At 40.1% G+C, this 26,661-nt stretch overlaps 1 protein-coding gene across 1 annotated transcript; it reads right to left on the reverse strand.

Annotated features, from left to right (window-relative positions):
* On the reverse strand, window positions 1-26,440 carry RRP12 (ribosomal RNA processing 12 homolog). Its single transcript, XM_026673460.2, has 34 exons — window positions 25,987-26,440; window positions 24,431-24,657; window positions 23,463-23,546; window positions 22,935-23,011; window positions 22,212-22,317; window positions 21,772-21,888; window positions 21,493-21,631; window positions 20,754-20,881; window positions 20,400-20,498; window positions 20,225-20,316; window positions 20,024-20,135; window positions 19,713-19,813; window positions 19,484-19,598; window positions 18,069-18,211; window positions 16,522-16,643; window positions 15,868-15,932; window positions 15,563-15,725; window positions 15,183-15,337; window positions 14,944-15,011; window positions 14,394-14,487; window positions 10,819-10,977; window positions 10,634-10,714; window positions 9,341-9,446; window positions 7,687-7,794; window positions 6,683-6,840; window positions 6,270-6,361; window positions 4,631-4,789; window positions 4,306-4,478; window positions 4,059-4,160; window positions 3,218-3,267; window positions 2,668-2,746; window positions 1,588-1,655; window positions 690-772; window positions 1-467 (listed from the first exon to the last, which is right to left on the reverse strand). Exons 1-34 carry the CDS (start codon window positions 26,123-26,125, stop codon window positions 365-367), a joined length of 3,867 nt encoding a protein of 1,288 aa, XP_026529245.1. The 5' UTR covers window positions 26,126-26,440; the 3' UTR covers window positions 1-364.
* Window positions 26,441-26,661: the final 221 nt, after the last annotated feature.

Raw genomic sequence — 26,661 nt, forward strand, 5'->3', positions numbered from 1 at the left:
TATTATACTAAAGAAACATAATTTATTATATTATGTATTGCTCAAGTGTTCATTAGGAAGCAATAATCAGTCTCTAACCCAAAGTTCTAGATTTGCTCACACTGCTCATAAGCTGTGAAAGAAACTAGAATAACTGGTAAGAAAGCCCCTATTACAAGGGTCCATAAATAAAAATTGGAGGATGTATGCATTTTTTACTATTCTTTTTGCTGAAAACAATAGGTATTGCCAATATGCAGGAATAATGACCACATTCCATTTTTTTTAGAAATAACTCAGTGAGTGGAATAGCAGCAACCAGATCCACAGTCCAGTGACCTAAAAGAACTGATTTCCAGATCAATTCTGCATGGCCTTTTCTCCTTCAGGTATGGGTCTGCTTTTTGAAGAGTCTCTTGCCTGCTTGGGCACCACGCTGAGCCCCCTTCATCAAATTCGTGTACTGTCCTTGAAGTTTGGCTTTTTTCCTACCAGAGAGAATAGATGGTAATCAGTACAGAGGCTAATCAATATTGCCTACATTTGACCAGATAACATGTTTAACGGAGTAAAAAAGTAATTTATATATTTGGAGATAAAATATATGGATTATGGTGAACAATATTCTTTGAGTTGGGATTTTCTGTACTTGGAGGTTATCACTGGTTTCTGGGTTTCTAGCAACCTTTTTCACTCTTTACCATCCTTACCTCCTGTTTAGTTTTGCTCGGTTCAGTGGGATGTATGCATAAGGATCCAGCCCACCCTTTTTCTTGATGTCACCTTTGCCTTTCTATAAGAAACAATAAAATGTATGCTCAGTGATAGGCAATCTAGCAAAGTACATGGTAGCAGCCCTAAGTCCCCATATCCATTCCTCCGCTAGCTTTCCAAAAGACTTGATATTTATTAATATGTCAGTTATTCAGAACTATCTTGATACTAAATTTGATTTGAATATAACTTTAATGTTATAATGGATTATCAATATAATCCTGTTTTTACACATAGATGGATAGATGATAGATAGATAGATAGATAGATAGATAGATAGATAGATAGATAGATAGATAGATAGACAGACAGACAGACAGACAGACAGACAGATATAGATAGATATAGAGGAGGGAGGGAGGGAACGATCTTTTCTCTGTGTAATCTACTCCTCTCGACTTCCCTAAAAAGAGTGCAAGAAGTATGGACTGTCACTTCATAGGGCTTGTGCCTATTTTCTTCCCCACCCTCCTCTTAGTAAAGGTTGCTAAAAAGATATGACAGCTTTGAGGAATTGTTGAAGAAAAAACTCTGGAAGCTGCTTCAACAACATGGAGAAGAAGGTGGGAAAGAATATGAAGGAAAAGTAATAAATGAGCATCTCAGACCTCAATTTTTAAGGTGGAATTCCCTACTCCTGTTTTTAATTATGCCTAAAGAATATGCCCTCAAAAAAGATATAGACTTTCCATTTCTGTTACAAAGCATGTGAGGTTATCATAAACCCATGCTTCAATTGACAAGATTATGACAGATGATTCTACAATAGGAAAGCAAGTAACTTCCTATACCTACGTCAGATTTGGGACCCAATCAATCACCTTATGATCTTACCTTTGCTTTGTATTCTGCCCCAGGTGCTGCCTTCTTGCTAACAGGCCGATGAATTCCTTTGCCTCCCGCTATAAAGAGTAAACAAACAGGAGGGGAATAACTAGACCCTCAAGTATGAGTTGGCTTATGACTTTTACAAAGAATTTCAGGCTTGAAAAGGAGAAGCAGCTTGTTCACTCCTTGGAAATTATTTATTATTAAACTTCTATGCTATTCTTCTCATTGAGGTGACTCTAGGTGGCTCACAGTCATATAATTGAAACATGATATAAAACCTTAAAACAATAAATAAAACTATACATTTAAAAATTGGTTAAAAATCAATATCCTAGAAAATAACCAGTACTTTTTACTTAAGGTACAGATAATACTTATGACTATTTGTAAAAAAAAAAAAAAAAGTTGGAAGCTGCAATGGCCTTGGATAAAGCAACTTATGACCTATCCTTGAAGTTATGACTGTTTCACCACCCTATAATCACATGACCACAATTTGGGTGTTTGCCAATCTGTTCACGTTTACAATAGCTACAATGTCTTTCAGGCAAGTGACCACGATTTGCGACCTTCCTAGGTCAATTGGGGAAGCTGTATCTGCTTAATGACTGCAGTGATCTACTTAATGACTGTGGTAAAAATACTCATAAAACTGGGTATGGTCATGTGATAACTTGCTTAATAATCACACTGTTCATCTCAATTGTTGTCATGTCAAATTCTATCTGTAAATTTTCATGTAGAGGGTAGGTGACCTTTTCTAACTAACGTTTTATTAAAAGGCATATGCTTTCATGAAACGCAGCTTACTTAACATGAGTCTCCAAAGACAATTTCTACATTATGTATAATAACTCGTATCATTATCACGATTGGCTCAATGCATCAAGATTAGAATGGAAGCAGAGGGAGGCCACAGTGAGGTTCTTTCAACTGATTATCATACAGATGTACAACACATAACTGATTTTAATCAATGCCTTATTTCTAAGTAACTATTTCACTCGCCCACTCATGTCAAAGTACATCAGAATCCATGCAGTGGTGGCTCACTCTATAACAGCTCCAAAGGAAGATCCTAACCTTTGTATTGTGGCTGTGAATCAGCAGGAAGGCCTTCATCATCTGCCTCTTCCCGAAAGCGACGTTTCCGAGCTTTCTTCTGCAAAAGAGATGACATGCATCGAAGTAGCACTTGGTAAGATCAACCATCTTCTTTAAAGATTTCTGTGCCTTCTTCTTTCCTGCGTTATTTAATGGCAACAGGGAATCTATCCTGATAAGTCAAATGTAATTGTCTCCCAATGTCCCAAATACAGCCATCACAACGCTAAGTTAGAGTAGAGACACACAACTTGCGAACCCACAGTTGTATTCAGTCCTGACAACTACCAAAGATGTCGCCAAACTTATACAAGGAATGTAACATAAGGGAAAATATGTGATTGCAATGATCATTTCAATGTCATTTAATTTTAATGAATCAAATTTAATTCTTTTGAGTTGGTTCAGATGGTCCCCATTATGCTACTCAACCTCAATTCTTAAAACAAATTACACAGTATTGGTATAAAGACTTCTTAATATTTAAAGAGAATGCCAACAATTCTTGTTCCTCCCCTTCTTCACTTACATTCTTGATTCCAACTTCCTGCATTAAATCTGCTGACTCCTCATTCAGCCCTGTGGTAGACAGCATAACAGAGATCAGATGCAGCACAAAATATGTACCCTAATTATTTTAAGCCAAATCCTTCTCATAAAACTTAGGGATAGGAGAAAGAGTAGGAGGAAGGCTGGAAGCAACCTTGGATGTCTTCTAGCCCAACCTCCTGTTCCAAGGCAGAAGCCTTGTATCATCCTAGTCAAATGATTGGCCTATTTTTGAAAACATCCAGTGATGGAGCACCCACAACCCAGAAGCACCCACTAATTAATTGCTTCCGCTGTCAGAAATATTTTCCTTATTTCTACGTGGGATCTCTCTTTTAACCACCTTCCACAAATTACTTCTTGTCTTGCCTTCTGGTGTCTTAGAAAATAACTGAATCCCCTCTTTGTAACAGCCCCTCAAGTACTGGAAGGCAGCTATCTTGTGTCCCTAATCTTTCTCTTTGACAGGGTAGACATCCTGTACTTTGCTGCCTCAACCATTCGTCATACAATTTAGCCTTCAGGCCCTTTATCATCTTTGTTGCTTTTCTCTGCACACTTTCCAGTACTTTTTAATGCCTGCATTAAAAATAATCTCAATTCTGTATTGAGAAGCTGCAGGGGTTCTATATCCCATAAGCTCCAAGATATCACATTAAAGATATTCTAGATATATCAATCTAAAATGCTTTCTTGTATAGCTCATTCTGTTTAAATAGCTTTGGTTGTTTCTGTAATCAATTGATAATAGAAAGTAGAATTATGGAATGATCATTGGATAGTTATTTGATGTGCATTTAATCAACTGCTGAATTTTATACCTGTAGGTTGTTCTTCCTCTTCGCATATGATTAAGCGACCATCAGCTGATAAGTTGAAATCATGTTTAACTTTTCCAGTTTGGGCAGTGCCTGGCCTGGTAGCTACATGACAGAACAGCACAAAAGACTTATGAAAAAAATATGTCTGACCTTCCACTCTGAGCATACTGATCTATCATCTTCCCCATCAAACTGAAGTAGTAAACACTATGAACTTAGAATAGACCATCTTCAAAATTCATCTTACCTAAAACCCTGTGTGCCACATTTGGATCCAAGAAGTTGAGAGGCTCATCACTTTCTCCCTCCTTAAGCCAAGCTTGATTTTGTTGCCTTAGCACTTTCCTGGTTGCTCTTCCTTTTTGTTTCTCTGTCTCATCTTCTAGATCAGAATCTGAGTCTGCCAAGATATCCTCAATGCTACAGACAAGGGCACAGAAACAACACAGGTTCATTTATGGAGAGTCCATAGATCATTTCAGATTCCAAGGCACTTGGAATCAGCCTTAACGATATTCTTAATCTCCCTCCTACTATGAGATCAAGATTCTGAGCAGGCACCTTATTCATACCTGTCTCCCTTAGGTGGTGCTAAAGTTCTTTCTTCTTCTGCAGAAGTGGCTGCAGCCCTTTTCACAGCTTGTCGCTTGCGGTTCCTTGATTCTGCCTTACGGATATTAAGCAGTACTTTGCGATAGGATTCAGGAAGCAGAGCCTGCAAGGGTTCAAACCTAGGAAGTGAAAATAATAATCCAAAATCATGGAAATCAATTTCTTTCATAAACTTTTTCCCCAATCATGGAATTTAGTCAAATATCCAAACTTGCAGAGTTTCATTAAGCTTGTAAGAACTGTTAAATTTTCAGCCAAATTCAATAATCTTTCAACAGTGCAAATACAGGTCAAAAAGAGATTGAAAGTAAACTGATTTCTACAAAAACAGTTTAAAAATACCAATTAAAAGCAAGTTTTCCACAAACATGGTTGCTACTCTTTTCTTAACTCTCTGAACATGAAGGGAGACAAAGTGACTGAGATGAAAGAACACTTGTGGTTCTATTTGTCTGAATATCATAACTGGGTTATAAAACAAGCAATAAATTAATCACATGGACTAGATTTTTGTAAACACATCTGGCATAAATTCTAAGAATGTGCATAATCAAATTTTACAATACCTTATCTTTTCGCTTGATTTATAAATCATCGTTAGGAAATGTTTACCGAAGAATTTATTCATAAAAGTTCATTCAGGCAGTGCAAATGAGTATAAAGATTTATTGGAAGCTTAAGCTCTCTACAAAAATCTGAGCTACTAACAGTCAAAGGAAATGAGTGGAAATTAAGAAGGCATTCAAGATGGGCTGGACTTGGATCTCTTGCTGGCACGTAGGGACTCATGACGTATGACACGTTTGACCCCTCCCTCGAGCTCAGCCTGGTCATCTACTATAAGTGTTATTCTCAGCAAATAATAATAACAATAACAATAACAACAACAACAACAACAACAATATAAAGCTAATTTTAAATATTTTAATTTTTTTTGTCCTGATGATTCCTATTTCTGTGCATTATCGGTAAAAAAAATTCCTAGCAGTGAAGTATATTACCAGTATCAAGTTACCCATGGGCATAACTGAAAATTAAGGTAAAGAGAGAAAGTAGGCAGAAAGAGTCTTTGTTCACAGGGATGGTCCCCTTTCAAATAATCTGTTAGCTCCCTTCATTAATACTATGGAAAAATGGTGACTACAACTAGGAAAAAATACAGCCTCACAGGGTAAGATTTTATCAGGGAATTCACGAGCAAAAAGAAAAAGAAACTTGTGGGAAAGCATCCTCTGAACATTTCCTGTCTCTCTGCATGTAGTGATGAGAATGGAAAGGACCAAAGAGAGTTATTATCTTATCTGGGATTAAACTAAAAAGTACTTTCAGGAGAAGGAGGAAGAATGCTAGACAGAAATGAGCAGATCCCCATGAAATAACTGCAAACCTCAGTGCCTTGTTTTCCCCTGCAAACTTCTATTTTTGTATGTGCATTTGTTTATATACATGCACATACTCCTGTATCTAAAATGGGCTGTCTCAAGTCCAGCCAATCAAGAAAGCAAGATAGCCAATCAAGATATTTCTAGAACGTAATGAGGTGGATTTGTTTTCTCTCTCTAATCATTAGCCCTTTCCTTCTTTAAATTCAGCACTAACCCAAATTTCCGGATCAATTTGGAAAGGAGATTTCGCAGCTTCATACGGAAGTGGCGCCTCATGTCATCTGTCAATCCTCCAATGGCTTCTAACTGTAGAAAAACACAAAGTTTTAAAATTTGGCCACTCTCTACACCTCACTTACCCATAAGCCATTCCTGTCAATCTGCCCCAACACCTTGGACTGGTACCTCGCTACTTCCCAATTGCAATAGGAAGGAAAGAATACCACAAAGAGCTGGACAAAAGATGAACTAATGGACTTCAACAGATAAGAAACTTAAGAGTAACTTATGGCAGGACAGGTTCTGAGGATTCAAATATATTTCCATATTCCTCTTTTTTAATTATGTAAACTAGGGCTATCTTCATTCCTAAAGTACTGATCGCTCAGTATGCTTTCCCATTCTCACCATAGTCTCCAAGTGCCGACCCAGCAATGTTGTGTCCAAGAGCAGCACTGTCACCTTAAGGAATCCCAGAGCTGATTTGACAACATCCCGAGTTCGCGAGCCTACCATGAGGCAAACATGTTTCACCAGCTGCTCCAGAGCATCTGACCCAATATTTTCTGCAACAATAGAATAGAATAGAATAGAATAGAATAGAATAGAATAGAATAGAATAGAATAGAATAGAATAGAATAGAATAGAATAGAATAGAATAGAATACTTTATTGGCCAAGTGTGACTGGACACACAAGGAATTTGTCTTGGTGTAAATACTCTCAGTATACATAAAGAAAAGGTACATTCATTAAGAATCAAGAATCACAACGTACAATACTTAACGATAGTCATAGGGTACAATCAACAATCAAATCATACTAGGAAACAGTCAAGTGGGAGGGGATGGGTGATAAGGAGTGGTGAGAAGATTAACAGTATACACTTTGTAAATAGTTGAACAGTGTTGAGGGAATTATTTGTTTAGCAGAATGATGGCTTTGGGGGGAAAAACTGTTCTTGTGTCTAGTTGTTCTGGTGTGCAGTGCTCTATAGCGTTGTTTTGAGGGAAGGAGTTGAAAGATGAATAAAATGAATTATATTAAAAGTGTAAACTTCAATTCATCCGATTCTCTCCAAGTCGTAGGAAAACAACAGCATCCTTTGAGTTGCTACCAGACACAAATAATTCTGCAGCTAAGTAGTAACCTACTATGACTCATAGTGCCAACAATAGGTACTGTGCTGGGAAACGTCAGGTTTACACTTCTTTGTTTAAGACACTCAGTATACCAGAAACAGCATCCTAGATATATCTGTACAAATGTTCAACCCAGCCCAGTTTAAAAGCAGCCCCAAACATTAGTCTTTTTATCTTAAAGCAGTTGCCAGTATAAGAAAGAGATTCTGCTTTCAACTGTTGATGGTGTAAACTCTTATTTAAACCAATTGATAGCCTCTATTTTCTCACCTTTGAACTCATAGAGTAGACGGGTAAGAGCAAGCACAGTGCAGCTGATCATAGTGACAGAGCCAGTTAAGCCAGCATAGATCAGGAGGAGATAACGCTGTATTCCCTCTGAAAGGAAACATGCAAGAATTTGTATTGTAATTACAGTATATATCAGGTACTCAAGAACACAACTTATAACAAGACTAATGGAAAGCCTCCCAAGACCAATAATTGAACAGAAATTTGTACAAGAAAAAAATAGCCTATGGAGATAATGTTAAAACCCAAGTCTCAAAGCAAGTTATCTTGGGAAATCAGCATTTACCCACCTCTAAAGGATAATGGTCATAGCTCAATTGAACTTTGACATATTTTAAAAATACAAAATGAATCCCTGAGAAGCCACTAAGGTGGATGGATCATGATCTAGCCTAATGAAAGAACAGCATTCTAAGATGAGAACAAAGGTATTAACAACAGGCAACAAGGGGAAAATGATGGGAAACAATGCATATCAGAGGTTGAGAAGATAAGTACAGTTTTAATCATGGTTATCTAATCTCAGACACAGAATTTGATGCTTTTAAGGAAGTGAGGAAAATCTAGGAAATAAAGAGATAAGGCCAATGGAGACCAGTTGCCAAAAAGGGATGACACGCTGTATTTTTCGAACTACAGGATGCACTTTGCCCCCACCCCAAAAGAATAGAGCGAATGTGGGCCCGTTTTTGGCCTCCGCAGGTCCCATTTTTGCCCTCCCCAGCATCCAGAAGCACCGTGCATCCCGTTTTCAGCCTCTCCGATGCTGGGAAGGGCAAAAACAGGACACGCAGAAGACACTAAAATTAAAAGAAACCGTGCATTGTGGTTTGTTGAGGAATACATTATATGGGTAGTCCTTGACTTACGACCACAAATTGAGGCCAAAATTTCCGCTGTTAATCAAGACAGTTACTCCATTTTATGAATTAACGACAGGCCACAGTTAAGTGAATCACTGCAATTGTTAAGCTAGAAACATGTTTGTTAAGTGAATCTGGCATCCCCACTGACTTGTCAGAAGGTCACAAAAGGTGATTGCATGATCCTGGGACACTGCAACCGTCATAAATGAGCTGCAGTACTGCAAGCTACTTAAGAGTGCAGTACTGCAAGCTACTTCTGCTGACTGCTGGCTGCAGTTTGGCAGTTCGAATCTCACCGGCTCAAGGTTGATTAAGCTTTCCATCCTTCTGAGGTGGGTAAAATGAGGACCCAGATTATTGCTGACTTTGTAAACCACTTAGAGAGGGCTGTAAAGCACTGTAAAGTGGTATATAAGTCTATTGCTATTGCTACAAATACATGCCAGCTGCCAAGCATCGAATTTTGATCATCTGACTGTGGGATGCTGCAACTGTCATAAGAGTGAAAAACAGTGATGTGTCATTTTTTTCAATGCTGTTGTAACTTTGAATGGTCACTAAACAAATGGTTGGAAGTGGAGAACTACCTGTACAGACTAGGATGAAGTTCAGTAGTAAACATGGAAAAAATGAAGTACTCAAGATGAAAAGGGATGCAATGTTGTATAAACAAGAAAGGAGACAGAGAAGAGCAAGCTTGGCAACAAAAGACAAAGAGAAACACCTTCTTTTCATGCAAAGCCCCACATAAGCAAACTGGGACTCACCATTTGGAGTGACTCCAAAGCGTATAAAGGTGTGACCAATTTCTACCAGCAGATTATAAGCATTTTTGCGGGCACCCACGGAAACTTCTTTGGTGCAGAGGATCACCTGGAGGGAACAAAGATATGGTCAACAGTCTGATCACTTACCTATTGCCTCCACCGTAATTTTAATATCTTCACGAGTTACCATTCGTTTAAAAAGAGGGGAGAAAAACTAAGGCTAGAATTCCAAACATTATTCTAAAGCTTACAATTACAGTAATAGTAACAAAACTAAGCTAATTTACAAATTTCCTACCACAGTTTTTCAAGAAAAACTCAACTAGATGACTAAAGTTTTCAGTAATGTAGGTGATTTCCTTAACTTTGAGGAATGTATAATTTCTTACTAATATCAACTAATTAATGAGAATATATTTTTAATTATTGCCCAAGTGTCATTTAAACTTAAACACAGATCCATTAACTCCTCAGCAACATTTATTGCAAAATAACCAGACTTAACACTGAAGGGAGTTACTCTTCCACCTGTAACGGAGAAAGTTGCTATCTTTAATTTGCATAACCCCTGCAAATGCTAGTAGTAACACATTCCAAGATACTCTGGTGCTAACTTCATTACAAAAGTGCTGAAGAGAAATATGACCCTGCTCAGAGAAAGACCTAAAGTTTGCAACAAAGAGAAAGCAATGTAGAAGCAAGGTGATCTGGTCTCTTTTCTCTCTTTTACAAGTTGGTAAGAGCCTTCATAGTCAACTGGATTCATCCAAGTTTATATTGCACCTTCTGATTTGTTACTGATGTTTTATGTCTTATGTCTAAGTATATTACTCCTGTTATATATCATCATCAACATTATCATCATCCTTTCCCTCTTCTTTACTACCTCTTCTTACTAGTATCATTATGATGATTATTACACTGTTGCTTTACCTGTTGCTTTTGCACCGGAGACAAATTCCTTGTGTGTTTAATTACACTTGGCCAATAAAGTATTCTATTCTGCTTGGTTTAAATAGTTAACAATATTTAACAATATTTTCAGAGATCTTTTACTATGAAATTGTTGCATTTCAAATCTGAGGTTGTTTTAAACTTATTTAAATGTCATGGCCAAAGATCAGGGATGGTTTTATAATGAAAAGCAGATTTGACATTTTATAAGTGAATAAAATGATGAATATTTCATTCCATGCACTTAATGTTTCACCATCTTCTGACAACATAATTCTACACTCAAATTTCCAGTTTCTTCAGGGCTGTGCTAAACCCTCTTTTACTATGCTCTCTCACCTCTGGCACCAGGGCTGTGACAAAATCTTCATGTTCCACTGTCAGCTGTTTGATAACATGGAAGAGGCACTTCAGCCGGGGCTAAGAACAAAAAAAAAAAGCAATATGGAAATATACACAGTATTCTTTGATACCCATCACAGTTTACATCTTATTTACTTTGGGTGGTAAAAAGTTTTCCTTACTCTCTTAGCAGGTGACGTTGCACAGGTTAGGGAGTCCAACAGAGCACTCTTCAGTTCCTCCAAATGACTTTGTACAAAATTACGACACGCAGGTTGGTCAGAGGCACACACTTCCTCTAGCACCCGATAAATCTTTTTCTGTATTCTATGATCTTTGTTCTAGGATAATCAGATCAAATAGATAATTCAAAATATACAGTATAATGTGCATATATAAAAAACACAAGGACTCAATTCTCATAACCTTGAAAGGGAAGACACCATATCCTGATGGGCCTCCCCGGTTTCATTTTGGGCACTACTTCTAAAGACCACTTGGAAAGTGCAGTTGATTCACAATCAGTGATCTGCTTATTGGCTGGTGCTTGTTACTTTGAGAATATTACACCTATTTTGTAAGGCTGCAGAGTAGCCACTAGGTTTCTGGGTGCTACTTTTGGCTTATAAAGGCCTACATGACTTAATGCTAAGACTCCACCCAGACTCAACTACCTAAGAAAAACTGCAAGTGGTGCCTCGTTTTCATGAGGTAAGAGGGACTACGATCAGTGGTGGTATTCTACTGGTTCGGCCTGGTTCTGGCGTACCAGTAGCGCCGAAAATCAGCTGGCAGAGAACCGGTTTGCTCCGAGCCTCTCCAATGCTCTGCAGTTGGAGCCACCTGCCTGTCCCTGCTCCTAGGTCCTTTTTAACCTCTCAGCTGTTTGGCTTGGCAGAGCAGATTGCTGTGCTAAACAGCAGAGAGGCGCAGTAACTTAGTTTTTACTGTTTTAACACACACGCAAATTTGGCGCGCATGCACGCACGATCACACAATCCTTCCCTTGCAGCCACACCCACCAAGCCATGCCCACAGAACCAGTGGTGGGAACTTTTAAATCCCACCACTGGCTAAGCCCCCAAAATGTAACTCTTCAATTATCTTACCTCTACCCTCCTTGTACCGTGTTTCTCACATAATAAGGCCGGGCCTTATTTTTTTTTGACCCCGAAAAACTGGCTAGGCCGTCTTTTCGGAGGTGACTTAATTTCCCCCTTGCATCCTCGGGTGGGCGGGCGGCGACAGCTTGGATGTTCGGGAGACTTTCCATCACCCTGGCTTTCCCTTCTCCCTTGCTGCCGTAGCGTTACAGCAACGCCGCAGCGTTGGCGCAGCCACGTGTAGCCAGTCAGGGCTCCTCCCTGCAACCGGAGCCCTGAGGAGACACTTGGCTTCAGGCGCTCCTGTGGCCGCCTTCCCTTTGCCTTCGAAGGTAAAGTGAATTATTTTAAAAACCTCCACTCATCCTATCAGGGCCGCTCTTTTCTCTAGCCGAGGCTGACAGGAAGTGCCTCCAGGGCCGTGGCAGGCTGTGCAGGCTGGGCAGAGCCGGGAAAGCAAGCCGTGGGTGTTTCCTGGTTCTGCCCAGCCCGCACGGCTCTGCCATGGCCCTGGCGGGATGAGCGGAGGGCCCGGCGGGAGGCACTGCGTTGCCTTGGTGACATTTCGGTGCCTCTGCCGCCTCCTCGCCCATCGCAGGTGGCGGTGGCGGCGCCGCTGAGGGAAAAGAAGACAGCGCAGCCACCTTGCTTGCTTTCCCACCTGCCCGCCCCAGACGGCCTCAGGAGCGGCGGCAGTGGCAGCAGGCGCACACACTCCTGCCGGCGAAGGGAGGGAGGCGAGGAAAGAGAAGGAGGCGGCAGCAGCGGCTGTCACAGTATCGCCTCATAGCGGGGCAAGGCTGGCAAGCTGAGGTGGCTGCACCAGAGAGCGTCACTGCCGACCCCATCGTGAGGATAAAGGAGCGGGATAGAGATTCAGTCAGATATCAGCCTCGGCAGAGAAAAGAACCAGCCTCTCGGAGCACGCCGGCGTCTTTCCCCTCTCTCTATGTATGGAAGAGCTCGCCCGCTCGGAGCGTTTGGCTAAGCACACGAGTTTCGCAGTCGGAGAGGGAGGCGGCGGCGAAAAGGACGCGGCGGCAACGGCAGGATGCTGCAAGTCAGGACCTTGCATTGAAGCAGCCCGGGGGCACGAGCCACCTCCCTCCAGCCCACCTTGAGGATTTGCCTTTTGTTGTTGGTATAGCTTGATTCAGGCGCTTGTGGCGCGCCTTCCTTGCCTTCAAAGGTAAAGTGAATTATTTTAAAACCTCCGCTCATCCCGCCAGGGCCGGCGGCAGAGCCGCACGGGCTGGGCAGAACCAGGAAACACCCCCGGCTCACTTTCCCAGCTCTGCCCAGCTCGCACGGCTCCGGCGCGCGCCCTGATGGGATGAGCGGAGGTTTTTAAAATAATTCACTTTACCTTCGAAGGCAAAGGGAAGGCGCCACAGGAGCGCCTGGAAAAGTGTCTCCTCAGGGCTCCGGTTGCAGGGAGGAGCCCTGACTGGCTGCACATGGCTGCGCCAAACGCCGTGGCGTTCCTGTAACGCCACGGCAGCAAGGGAGAAGGGAAAGCAACCGTGGCGGAAGGTCTCCCGATATGAAGTGCTCCACCAAGACAGGCAGCACCATATCCGGGCATGCAACAAAGTACTTCCTAACGGCAAGCCCCCCGCCATCCCCCCGCCATTCCCCCTCCCATTTCGCATGTTTAATATGGGCCTTAATTTGGGGGAGGGGCTTAATTTGATTTTATGCCAATAAATCATGCTGGGGCTTCCTATTGGTGGAGGCCGTATTGTTGGAAAAACACGGTAGAAAGGACAGTGGCCTCTTTGGCAAAGGCCTTCTGAAAAGTGGTCTGTCTGTTTTCATGTCAGAAGCACTTATAGAGTTAATTATAGGGAGCTTCTAGGTTGAAAGGATTTGCTGGTTTTAACACTATTGCCCAGGGGATGCCCAATTGCCAAAAATAATGCAATATTTATTTTGGTGGGCCTCTGAATTTGGGGCATTTTAATGCTTTTAGTTTATTTAGCTTGTATTTTACTGTTTGGGGTGAGTGAGGTGTCAGTGCATATTATCTATTCTTATAAGGTCTCTGGAGTCTTGAAGGATTTAGCAGCACATAAAACAAATAACTTCAAGAAATAGCTACAATCCAACAATCAAATAAATGGCCATTGCTACGCTGTCTTGGCCTGGTCTAAGCCATGTGGAAAAAGCTTATAAATGAGCAATTTCAAGTGGCTGAGAGGATGTTTAAATAAAAATCTAAACACATTATATGGATCTTTCCCACAAAATCAACAGAATTCAAATAATTTCTATCAGTACAAAAAATTAAAAATAAATGTCTCCCTCAGTTAATAAAACATTTTTTCACCAGCCCCATGAAATAAGGATTACATATAGTTATGCCCCTTAGTTTTTTAACTGAAAAGGACAGCAGTGGATCTTATTTAAGTATTATTTCATTAGATCAACAAAACTCTAGATAATAGGATTGTGACAACTAACGTGGGTAAATTCACACCACTATTTTGTACTCGCCAAACAAAGTTTATTTGCAAGCTTCTGCTTCTTCTTCAAAAAAAGAAATGTGTTACCTAGATCTCTTCCTTCAATTTGATAGCCTCACTGACCAAAAACAACAGGGTTGCAATGTGAAGTGTCATAACATAGAACCCAACAGCTGAACAGTAACTCACTTGCAGGGAAGAGTGGATGCTGCCATACAGAGCATGCAGAGATGATTCATCAGCATAGGGAGCCATCGCCACCACTAAATCCAAAATGGAAAGCCTGCAGCAAGGAGGACACAGTTAAAAGAACACAATCCTAATAATCTTTATGAATTTGAACTCTTTCTGAATAGAAGACAACTAATTCTTCTTCTTATAATGGCATAAAGCTACCAGATCTAGTCTAGAATTAGCAACGGAAAGACTACGTAGTTCACCCTGAAATTTATTTCATCCCGCATTTCCTTCTCACCTTATCTAATGAATGGGACAAAAATCCCCCCAAATTTTTACAGAAGATAACAGGATCAAAAATAAAAGATGTTTGGAAATGTTTCACAGATCGATATAGATAACTCTGATTTATGTCCTATCTTCTGGAGCAAATATAAGGTAGATGCTGAGCATATCCACTTGAAGCATAGAAGAAAACACCACAAGATAAAGCCTCTCTCTGGTAACTTTACACCTGGACAGGATGGGTGACACACAAACCTAATAAATAAATAAACTTTACCTAGTGAATTCTGAACTATCAGAACTGGTCAATTTCTCACAAGCTTTCTCCAGGAAGGAATTTACCATCTGCAGTGAAAGATAAAATAAAAAATTCCATATAGAGATGTTTTTCCAGTACCAGCAGCACACCATCATAAATTCCAAAATCACTTTAGCTTCAGGCATCTTCCTGTTTTAGTATTCTAGCAAATGGTGAATTCTGAGACCCATATTTTTTTTTCAAAGATTGCTACTCACCCCTGCTTCAGTAACTGTCAAGTAAGCCCGGATGGTGTCCAACAAAGAGCGCCGGTGCACTAAGCTCTCACTATCATCACCCTCTTGGCTGTATACATTGAACATGATGGGCAGAAAGTTCTTTGCAAAGCGTCCAACCTCAGCACGCTCAGCCTCTGCAAATGGAAGCAGAGAAATGGAATGAAGAAAGTGTTATTCTGAGATCAAAGGATTTTCAGGCAGTTTAACAAGGACTTTTGTCAGGCCTTTCCACCACAGAAGCTTCAATCCCAGACAAACCTTCTGAAGATTACATCATAATCTTTTATTGTCTGAGTCTAGGAATAAACAGAAATGAGGTGAAGATGTTGCCAATATGGCAATTAACAAGTCACGTTTACCTGTTTGGCAGCCCTTATTAATTAGCCTGCGCAAAGCTTGGCACACTATCTGCCGCAGTTCAGAACAGTCATTAATGGCCGTGCCTAGAGTGCGTGCCAGTCCTTTGAATGAGAGAACCACATCTGTAGCATGGTTACAGAAACTTGGCAGCAAGGTCCAGATCTGAAAGACAAAAAAGGCAAGGTCAACATGTTTTACCTTCACTGATATTTCCTATGTCAAAATCATAATATGCTTTATACCAGCTATCAAAAAAAAAGAAAGAAACCAACCAACCAACCAACCCAAAAACAAAATTCCTCACTTGCCACTGGAGTGTATTGTAGATCTTAGCTTCTAGGTCCTGACCTGCCTGGGCAAGCTCGGTGGCTGCAAAAAGAGAGAGATCTATTTGTAATTGCATTTTAATAGGCACAGGGATAGGAATGAAGAACAGATGACTCTCCAGATGCTACTGAACTGTTTCTCCCAGTTTCTTCATTGTTCATGACCATAATAGCTGCATTGCTGGAAGCTAATTCTACAACACACCTCCCTCCTTGCATGACAGTTAATCTGGAAAAATAACTGACACCGTTGGGTCTGCAAAGTATCAGAAATATACATACTAATGCAATATCATGAGATATTTGACACATATTTGTCTACATTTGATCGATAATCAATAATTTGCTTATTGACTACCTTCCAAAACTTTTCACAATGTAGAGGTAAAGACAAAAAATGCAATTAACCTATAATTTTAAATCTTGATTTTTATAAAATTATATATACCAAGTAGTCCAAATTGTAAACTCCTAGAAAAAAAATCACCTTAAGAAGCTAAGTTTTGTTTTTGGAAACCTCCAACTTAAAGGTGATCAATTCTCCAGGTTTATTTTGTCACATGGTTTTTGATGTCCAAAACTTAGGTCTACTTGCAAGTAATATGGCTTGTCCTACTTGGATGTCTAATTACCTCTGTTTTTTAAAGAAGTGGCAAGTGGCAGGAAATGACTGGAGAAAAAGGCAAGTGGTGCGCTTTGGATGTGGTCTCGGAGCACAGGAAGGAGCCAACTGTGAGGAAAGTCCAATGTCTCCCTGTAGATAATATAATGGTACGCAATTAAGAGGAGATGGGAAATGCCAGCAGTGAGTATGTTTGATTTGGGTGATTATATGCGTTTCTCAATGCTTTCTGTTTCTAGCCACAAAAATGTCACAGAACCATAGAATTCAAACACTCTGGGTCAGATGGCTTCCTAATTTCTCTTGAACATACAGGTAGTCCTCAATCTATGCATTAACTGTTAAGATCCAAACAGACATGGGTCAGCAGGGAACTCAAATTCACAGTCATATACTCAAACCACAAGAAGACTCCTTCTCAATCCAATGACCCCTCAAATACCTCTAGTGATTGGCACCCTCTTCTATTAAGCTTAAATTAATAATACAAAAATTAAGTTGTGGAGCATGAAACATGGTAAGTGTCAGGGTTGCATGCCTAACAGATCCATTCCGCCTATCTTTGCTTTATTTGATGTAAGGTTTCAAAAATTCCACATAAAGCATAACAGATGCTTATTCTGAAAGTCACATTTTTTGTCCCAGTTAGATGCCCAGTAATACCAAGGCAATTGTATAAAAATCAACTGACCAAGGAATAAGCTAGTTTATAGTCACAGCTCAGTGTGAAAGACATGTTTAGCATGTAAAAGCTCTATCATGTGGGTCTGAAAAAACTCCTCCCTGAAATTCTTGAAAATTGCTGCCAGTCCATGCCAGAAGATGGTTCAGAAATCTGAGTCTGGAAAGGGTAACTTCTGATATTCCTTATAAAAATTAGTAATCCCAGAATATACAGACAAAAGCAAAGCTCAGTTGTTAAGAAAACCAAAACAACCATACAAAATAAAACTAAAAAATATTTACAAATATATTTGTTATTAAAAAATTCAATAATTTATAAATACACTTATTTGTCTTTATTTGTCCCTTCAACCTATGAACTTATTTCAATACATATTTCTCTTTTTCACTGCTAAAGTCCTTAAAAACAACTAAAAGCACAACAAAAGCTTACAAACCAGATAAGAATGGCAACTAAAATGAGATTTTTTTTTGCTTTGCTGAATTCATTAATTTTGATTTTTGATGAAATAATGGGCAGGCTCTGGTGTATGCCTAAACTAATCAGCAGGTTCTCTCTTAATGCCTTGTGCAACTGCAAAGAAAACCTGTGAATAATAGTAAATGAATAAGGGTAAATGGGGGCATTGCTTTGAAGAACCAAGTGGCTTTCAGTATCTTTGCAAAATCAATGAAATTACAAGTCATATTGCTCCTTCCTCTATAATTTAAAAGCTTGATGCATGCTGGATTAAAACATGTTCCCTACCTCAAACACATTTTTGGACTCTGCTTCATATGTCTATTGAAATTAGTTCAGAAGACAGAATGATAACAATGCAGAAACATCACATGCAATGGCTTTACAAATATGAAGAAGGAAACTCTACTTACTCTGTGCCATCAATATCTAGGGGAACAGCCTCCAGCACTACCTCAGGGCCCATAGTGGCCACTGCGGCTCCCAGAGTCTGATCAAGCAACACAGAGTGGGGAAAGTGCGAGGAACTGCGCAGATCAGCTAGGGACTGCAGACACTGCAGCAAAAGGGAAATTAGAAAGGATCACATAGGAAAGAGCATCACAATTTTTCATATCCTCTAAGCATAGCTGGCAATCAATGGGTTTTGGAGTCTCTTAGCTGAATTTCAGCAGTACAACTCCCAAAGATAAATCTTTTTTTCTTTCTTTTGAAAAAAGAAGCAGAATAAAATAATGTACCGTGTTGCCGGCGTATAAGATGACTTTTGCCCTGAAAAGATGCCTCCAATTGGGGGGTCGTCTTATATGCCGGGTCGTCTTATACGCCGGCAAATAGTAATTGGGAAGCACTGCGGCTGCCCGCGGCTGAGGCACTTTGCGCACCGTGGAAGCGAATCCCGTGAAGCCGAAAGGAGCAGCCAGCCTTCTCCCAGCTCCCAAGGAAGCGAGGCTCGCACCGCCCGAGCTCCGCTGAGGTATCCGGCTGGGGCTGTCAGGAGTTGTTACCGCTGGCGCGGCTCCGCGCGGCTCCAGTCCGCGTTGCCTCGGGAAGGGAAGGCAAAGCGCGGCTCTTCCTTTTTGCCTTTCCCTTCCCGAGGCAAGCGGGACTGGAGCAAAGCGTGCTGCAGCCAGCGGTAACAACTCCTGACAGCCCAGCCGGATACCTCAGCGGAGCCCGGGCGTGCGGCCTCGCTTCACTGGGAGCTGGGAGAAAACTGGCTGCTCCTTTCGGCTTCACGGATCATTCACAGACAAAAGTGCCTCAAAAAAAAAAAAAAGTGCAAAAGTGGAAGGCGTGCGGAAGAGGCGAGTATATAACAAACTATATTTTGAGTGGAAATGTTGGGGGTCGTCTTATACGCCGGGTCGTCTTATACGCCGGCATATACGGTAAATTTGGAACATGTTTAACAAAATTAAGAACAAAAGATTAACAAGAGAAGTCCAAAGCCTGTTTATTCATGCATTGTCTCCTTTATTGGAGTCTTCTCCCCTTGAAAACATGAATTGTGCCTGGTTCTGGAGGGCACTTAATTCTTTTAACTGGGTGCCTACAAAAATTCCAACTGCAGTGCCTTCATATCCAGTGGGGGAAATTATTCTAAAAAAAACCTCTCCCTGTATTGGTTCAAATCACTAGCCTTCCAATACTAATTGTATAAACTCACATTTTGTCTCCTTATCTAGGTTCTTAAATCCAGGTAACAGCAATCAATAATCCAAAGGCTTTACTTTCTACAGATGTTTTTATTCTTAATCTGGATACTTGGGAATTCCCTGCTTGTTTCATGTGCCATTAATGTTAATGACCTACAGCATTCCTTTACCTTTTGCATTATAGGATGACACTGCTGCCCACATGCCTTAAAGAAAACCCTCAACACTTGCAACACCGAGGCCCAAGCTGCGTGGTACTGGTATGTCAGACCTTCTTCCACCGCTCTGCAAAGAACAACCATTGGCAAATCAAAAAAGAATCTCAACATTCTATATTTGTAATAAACCATGAATAGGAGGTTGTAAAACTGCTGCAACCAACCAAGCTATTTCATGTACCTGAACATCTTGCAAATGTGAACAGCGGATCCAGAGGGAGTTGCAGATGAAACAAGTCCTAGTTCTGTCACAAGAGGGGCCACACATTCATTGAGCAAAACCTGAATCACACAAATTCACATTTGCATCAGCCCACGTTCTCTGTACAGATCAAGAGCACATCAGCCAACAATGACAATGCAGGAAGTGCTTCATCACAAAACTGCACATGGAAATGCCCCACAGTTCTTACATTAAATGAAATAAAGTCCCTGAAATATAGTTCTTGCCAGCTTTGCACTCTACATCTAGAAGTAAGGGCAATGTAATACCATTAGGGTCTGGGCGGCAGCATCCACCACCTGGCTGTGAGGAGACAGGAAACAGTTCATAGCTACGCTGAAGAGACGGGGAAGATGAGCTAAGCACAGATCCCACTGCAGCCTAAAATCAAAAGAAAAGTTATTTCTGACTATCTGAACAGCATTTTCCAATCCCCACATAAATCTGCCCCATTATTATCTCACCCTTACTTTGCAAGGTTAACATGTGCACGTTCCATGACAGCCAGCCAGGCCAACAGAGGCTGCAAGTCATTCTCATTGGGTACATAGTCATAAAGAGCCTGGCGGTGCAGAACAACAGAAAGGGTTACTTGAACATCCAAGGCTGGCTGTGCACCTTTCACCCAATCACTGCATTACTTACCATGATAATCTGGGCATTAAGTTCAGCTGGCAAACACATTGGAGATGACTGGGCAGCGAAGAGGCTATGAAAAGCTTTCATAGCACATGCTGTCACTAGCTGGGCAGTGACGGGGAGAAGAAAAATGAAGAACAATTAATCACTGCTCTTGCTTTTCCTCTCCATTTCTGTCAAAAGAGGCATTTGGGTTTGCAACTAGGCTAAGACAAGGGGAGTAGATAGAGGTAATCCATCTTTGTTGTTCACTCCCACTGAAGCTCTCTGGTCTTCCAAGTGGCTTACACAGTTGTGACTATACTGCATTCAAAAGACAAGGCAGCACAAAGTCAACCTAAAAAGAGGAGGAACACTTACTACATGGCTGAGGGTCATAACTCGAAGCAAGGTTTCACAGCAAGATTTGACAGCTGGAGCAGGAAAATAGGGCAATAAATCACGCAGCAGAGTCAGCATGTGCAAAGTTGTTGTGGCCTCCTTAGCACCTGAGGAGCCAAACAAATATTAGTTCTACTATTCTCTCAACACACAACACAGTTACTATTGCTCCTTGCAAAGTTTGCATTCCATTCTTCAAGCTGATTTTACAAACATCCTGGTATTGTGCAAAGTTGTGGAATAAAAATATATAATATTAAAATCCTTTAATAAACAAAATCAACGTAAGAGGTTTTTTTTTTCCGGAAAAAGTATTATATTTACTTGCAAAGTTGAAATTAAAATGATCCTTCCTCGGAAAAGGATGATTAGACATAAATTAAAATGGGAAAATATTTCTAGGAAAAACAAGTTGGCCTTTCAGCAAATTTGCTTTAGAAGATCAAAAAAGGAGTTGACTAGTTTCAAATCATTTATCCAGGAGTTCTGCATGGTTTGCAGAGTTGTGCTACTGCAGAATACCTGCAATTCTCCTGCCTCTTGCCCTTTCAACCAGTTTTTGAATCATATCCACAGCTCTTCTGCTAAAATGTTGCTGGTTTTTTTTTTTTTTTTTTTTGAAACCAGAATACATAGAATTCAGGGGAACAATGTAGGGATCACAATTAGAGCCAAAGAAAGATAAATGGAACAGCTTCTTATCACATGAATTAGATACCTCCAGATTTCTCAATTTCTTGAATGCAGAACTTAGCAGTAGAAATTGCAGCTGGGTGATGTGGAGGAGCTCCGTCTCCAAATAGGAACTCACTACCCCTGAGGATAGAGCAGACACCATGCTGAGCAGCCTTGCGGACCTGAAGGAGACAAGAACGATGGGAGAGGCTGCAGGCTGAGCTAGAATATTTGCCCAACTTCAAGCCATATTATACCAGACATTTAACAATCAGATTTAAACAACTGTGAACCATGAACCATATAAAAGATACAAACTCACCTTGGGCTTGACATGGACAGTGAAGCTGAGAATACCATGGAAAACTTGCATTGTCACAGGGTAATTCCATGTTAACAGATTTTGTCTTCGTAGCAATGTAGCAAGGCAGGAGAGGACCTAATAAAGAGATAAAGGATAGCAATGAGGCATTGTCCTATGAACACTAGATACCCAGAAGCATCTGTCTGTAAAACAGTTCAGTTTTAAATACCTGAAACAGGTATCAAGCAAAATCATGTGCAGTCTAATAGTAGGCTTAATTCAATCCAGCATTTCTTCACTTGTTACAGTACAGTTCAAAATGCTGAGCAAAGGGGCTTTTAACAGATTTGTTCTCTCTTAAAATATATAGAGCATTGCAGGAAACATTCTATTATTAACAAGAGCATCCCATATGTAATATTTAGATAATACATAGATGACCTCTTTGATGCACTTACCCATCGTAGAGCCAAAGTAGAGTCTCCACAAGCTTGTGAGCCTAGAATTTCCATAAAAGCCTTGGAAACATCGGAGAACTTTTTGATCAGCACAGGGCTGGGTACCCTGGGGAAGATTCAGAATATGACAGGCATCAAATAAGAGGAATTAGTAACAAGCATTCCACTGCCTTTTGCATTCAGTGATTCCATTCTTGTGCAACTAAACTCACTTGTGGCACTTCACATTGCTATCCCTGCCATCCCACTTATAAGATGCACAGGCTCTGATGACACAGACTACCTTTTTGTAAGGCATCATTAATATGCCCGTTAAGTATAAAATAAGGACACAAAGAGACAGCAAACTGTGAAGTTTTAATCATCCCTCATCCACCTACTGCAGTAACAAATTCAAGGAGGAAGCAAATTGGACACAGTTACAGTGACAAGGGACCATAATAGAAGAAATGACTAATGGTTTCAAAATGTTTTACATAAAAAGAATATATAAGAAACTTATATAAGAATATATAATCCTAAGAATATTTCCTTTAAATAAGTTTAAAAAAGGATATCACGGACTTTGCAAGATCGAGTCTAATTTGTAGTAGAATCTTTGTCCAAGACACCAACTTTGTTGCACAAAATTTTATAGTGTCCTTCTTGATCCCTTTTTCTCTGAATTATCCTAAAGTGCACCCCCAAACTCATAAAAATGCTTGTCGTGTTCCTAGAACTCACCGCTTCAGCACTAAACTTAACAGATATGCAACAGCAGCCAAGGATTCGGGAGACTCCACAGCTTCCAGAGTAGTCATCTAAGGAGACATAACACAGCTCAGAAACGCGGAGAAAAGGTGGATCCGTGGGACTTTATCCTGAAAGAAACTGATCTCTACATTAGCCTATCTATACACTGTTTTTTGATACTTGTTGGTTCTCCATGCCTTACACCTTGCCCCATCCAGCAGTCAAAAGCATGGAGATGTTTGCTCTCCAGCTTCAGATTGGTGATCAGATCACTGACATTTATAGTGCTCAATGAAAATCTCTGAGGTAAAAAGGTGAAGGGTACTTTTTAAAAAATAAGCTGACTACAGAATGCACAAGGGAGCAAAATGAAAACTTGTAGCATAAAGAGGGAATCTGTGGCTTTTCAGATATTTTTAGAGTCTCATCATTCTGTTTTTAGTAAACATATTGCTTTTTACATTTCAATGTTCTGGAATTGCCAGGCTATCATTTGGATATATTTCTTTTGATACTTACCAACACACCAAAATATTCTGTCTCACTTTCTGTACCACCCTGTGTTCGGATTACCTCTGTGGCTGCAGCCAATACTGCACATATCTATAAGAAATCCAAATTAAAGAGTCAAAAACTCTTATTCACCCAATTAAAATTCCTTGTATAATACTTCTCAATTTATACACAAATCTTGCTGATCCTTTCATCAAGCTCTTACAACTGCTGTGAATAAAGCAGCATTTATTACCCACCCAGACAGTGTACCAAATATGAGACACCAAAGAAAATTCCAGCCTTGGGTATCTTCTGTCCTATTCCTTTCTTCCATGGTAATAGAAGAATAGTAGAAAATGTCCAGCTATTACTTAATGAATCTTTATTTCTGTAATTTGTATTCCACCCATATTAATATTGACTCTGGGTAGCTCACATTAAAATATACCTAAAAACATTAGGTTCAAAAATAAATTAACCCAGCCTATGAAATTTTGTTCAAACATGGTTAAAAGTCACAGAAAACTGAAACCCCAAATGGTTGATGGTAAAGCAGGTTTTTCACCATTTCCAAAATAATAGAATTATTAGGGCTCTGGGGATAAACTGTTCCAAAGAAGGAAAGATGCTACCAACAATACCGGTTTCCTCCCCTTGCATTCCTTATCAGGCTTGACTGAATTGAAGTGGCAGAGTTATTACTATAACCTATTTCCTTAATGAATGGTAGATACTATCTCTGGAAAGAAATATTAACCATATACAGTACTTTTAGCAGTTATTAAAACCAATGAACAGCAAAAAAACAAAAACAAATGATCCAATCCATTAGAAAACAACTTTATCAACTAAGTCTTGCTGGTTCAACAGCTCCAGTCTATTTGGGTGGTATTATTGCACTTCACTATCCCTATAGTCTATTCTCTTAAAGTAATAATGAAAATCTTGTTAATCACATTTGTTGGTTTTCATAAAAATTGGCAGCTGCATACCTCCTTATGAGCAGCAGAATTGGATTCCCAAAGACGCTGCACTCTGCTGAAGGTGAGATTAGTACAGTCAGTCAAGCCACTCAGGAAAGTTGCAGATGATTTGTGAGTCTTAGCAGATTCACTGTTATCTTCCACCACAAAAGACTTTGTATTCTCTCTAGGCAGAGGTCCTGATGACTGCAGTTCATTATGTAGTTTCAGGGCATCTACAGTCAGGTTACTGTTTTCTGTGAGAAAGGCAAACATTGAGCTAATTCTTGAAGCATCACTATCAGATAATCTACACAAAGAAATTCATAAATAATAAGCCAAGCTGCCTAAAGGGATCCAAAATAGAAATTTACACAAAATCATGCCCTAATATAAGATTAAATAGCATATTTGTAAGCATTTGAATAGGAATGCAGCAATTAGCAAGAAACAGCACTTTGGGCCTGTCATTTCCTCAGCCCAACTCACCTCACAGAGTTGTTGTGGGGAAATATCAGGAGGATGGGGTACTGGGATGTATAGTGCCTTGTTTATAAAAATAATAAAGGCAAAATAAAATAAATATCACAAAATGATATTCCACTTTTATTAACAAAGCTGAAGAGATTGGGGAAATGACATTGAGGAGGATGTGATCTATTGAAGATTTTGATATAGGTTTTATCAACTGCTGAGATCAAGAGTGTGGTCTTTTATGATACTCTGATTAAGAAAATGTTAAAATATAAGGTAGATGAAAAAACTATTAAATGGATTCCTAACTGGCTAAATGGCCACATAATTTTATTAACTACATGGATGAATGGTTTGACGATACATTTTTATCACATTTGTACATAAAGACAAGATTCAAAAAGATCTAGCTTGGACAGTGGACTAAAACAGGACAAACTTTTACAGGGAGAAATGTAAAGTCACACTTATGAGGAAAAAATAAAAGGCAAAAGTATAGGATGAGGGCTTAAGTATCTATGATAGAATTTGGGTATTCACAAGCCCAAGCAGATCCAAGCTGGACATGGCTTGTTATGGCAGTATAACTGCTAAACAGACATGCACTTTTGGGGGACCTATTTGTAACCATCCCATCTATTTTGCCTTGGTTCGGCCCAACTTGGAAGACTGGGTCCAGTTCTGAGCCCTGCAGTCTAAAAAGGACATTGATACACTGAAAAAAAAGAGTCAGGGTAGATCTTAAGAAAAAAAAATTAAATATCAATAGTTCTTAACTATAGTGGGACAGATTTCCCCTTCATGGGAGATCTTCAGATGAGACAGCCATTTGTCCAAAACAAGATCCTTGAGTCAACAGGCCACTGGTGTACATGATCTCTATGATGAAGTTATTATAGCTTCAAGATGTAGATATTTCATCCGCAAACAGACATGGCTGATCTATTTTTACTCAAAATTCGTAGAACATTTGTAAGTGGAATAGTTATTTCTCATTAACGCTCAAAGAGCTGCAGCTGCCGCTGATCAGCATTTAAACTGAAAAGAATAGGCTACCGCAACGGAATTAAAGCCACGATCGTCTCTGTGGCTCTTGCGGCTACTGCTCTTACCTGACCGGGGGGCGAGGAGACGACCACGGGCGGCCAGGCGGTAACGTCGTCCCTCCGGATTGCTATCGCTGCTGTGCCCTTTGCGCCAACGCTTAAGTTTACCGGCTGTACCGGAGCGCAACTTGCCCGAACGACCCATATCGCTCGGTTCTCGCCACGGCTCGCCAAAGAAAAAGACCCAAACCACGTGCCGCGTCTACTTTATTTTAAGTAATTCCGGTTATCTCCTTCCGTGTTGAGCACCAACTTCCGACTCTTCCATTTTGCCAGCTAGTTAAAAAAAAGCCGAAGGTGGGCTCCGACCTCCTTATTCTTTTCCGACTTGGATTACAATTCCTTCTGGCCCTGCACACCTTTCTAACTGTGGCCTGTTCCTTCCTGTAAATCAATGTTTTTCAAAGTTAGCAATTTTAAGATTGTGGATTTCAACTCCCAGAATTCTCTAGCAAGCACTGTTGCTGAGGAATTCTGGGAGATGAAGTCCACACTGATGTAAATAAAAGAGGCAAGGAAAGCAGTTTATTTTGTCTCAATTTTTAAAAATCTTAACACAGCAGAACTTTGAAGTTTTCTGATTGATTCTATATTTACATTGGCTGTTCCGAATAGAATTTGTCTGAAGAGCACAACCAAGGCAGCATTGGTGTTATGCAGATATGAAGTTGAGGGAGATTC

The sequence above is a fragment of the Notechis scutatus genome, chromosome 4 (genome assembly GCF_049901735.1).
Source record: "Notechis scutatus isolate UNSWTSFEM ecotype Mainland chromosome 4, rNotScu1.2, whole genome shotgun sequence".
Lineage (NCBI taxonomy): Eukaryota > Metazoa > Chordata > Lepidosauria > Squamata > Elapidae > Notechis > Notechis scutatus.

Bases quoted from the DNA above. Each gene is read 5' to 3' on its own strand.
- RRP12 (XM_026673460.2), bottom strand. From the start codon at position 26,125: ATGGGTCGTTCGGGCAAGTTGCGCTCCGGTACAGCCGGTAAACTTAAG. The intron at 4,479-4,630 runs GTATGAATAAGG...CCTTGTCTGTAG, and splicing joins GCACCACCTAAGGGAGACAG to CATTGAGGATATCTTGGCAG. The intron at 3,268-4,058 runs GTATAAAATTCA...TGTCTACCACAG, and splicing joins AGAGGAAGAACAACCTACAG to GGCTGAATGAGGAGTCAGCA.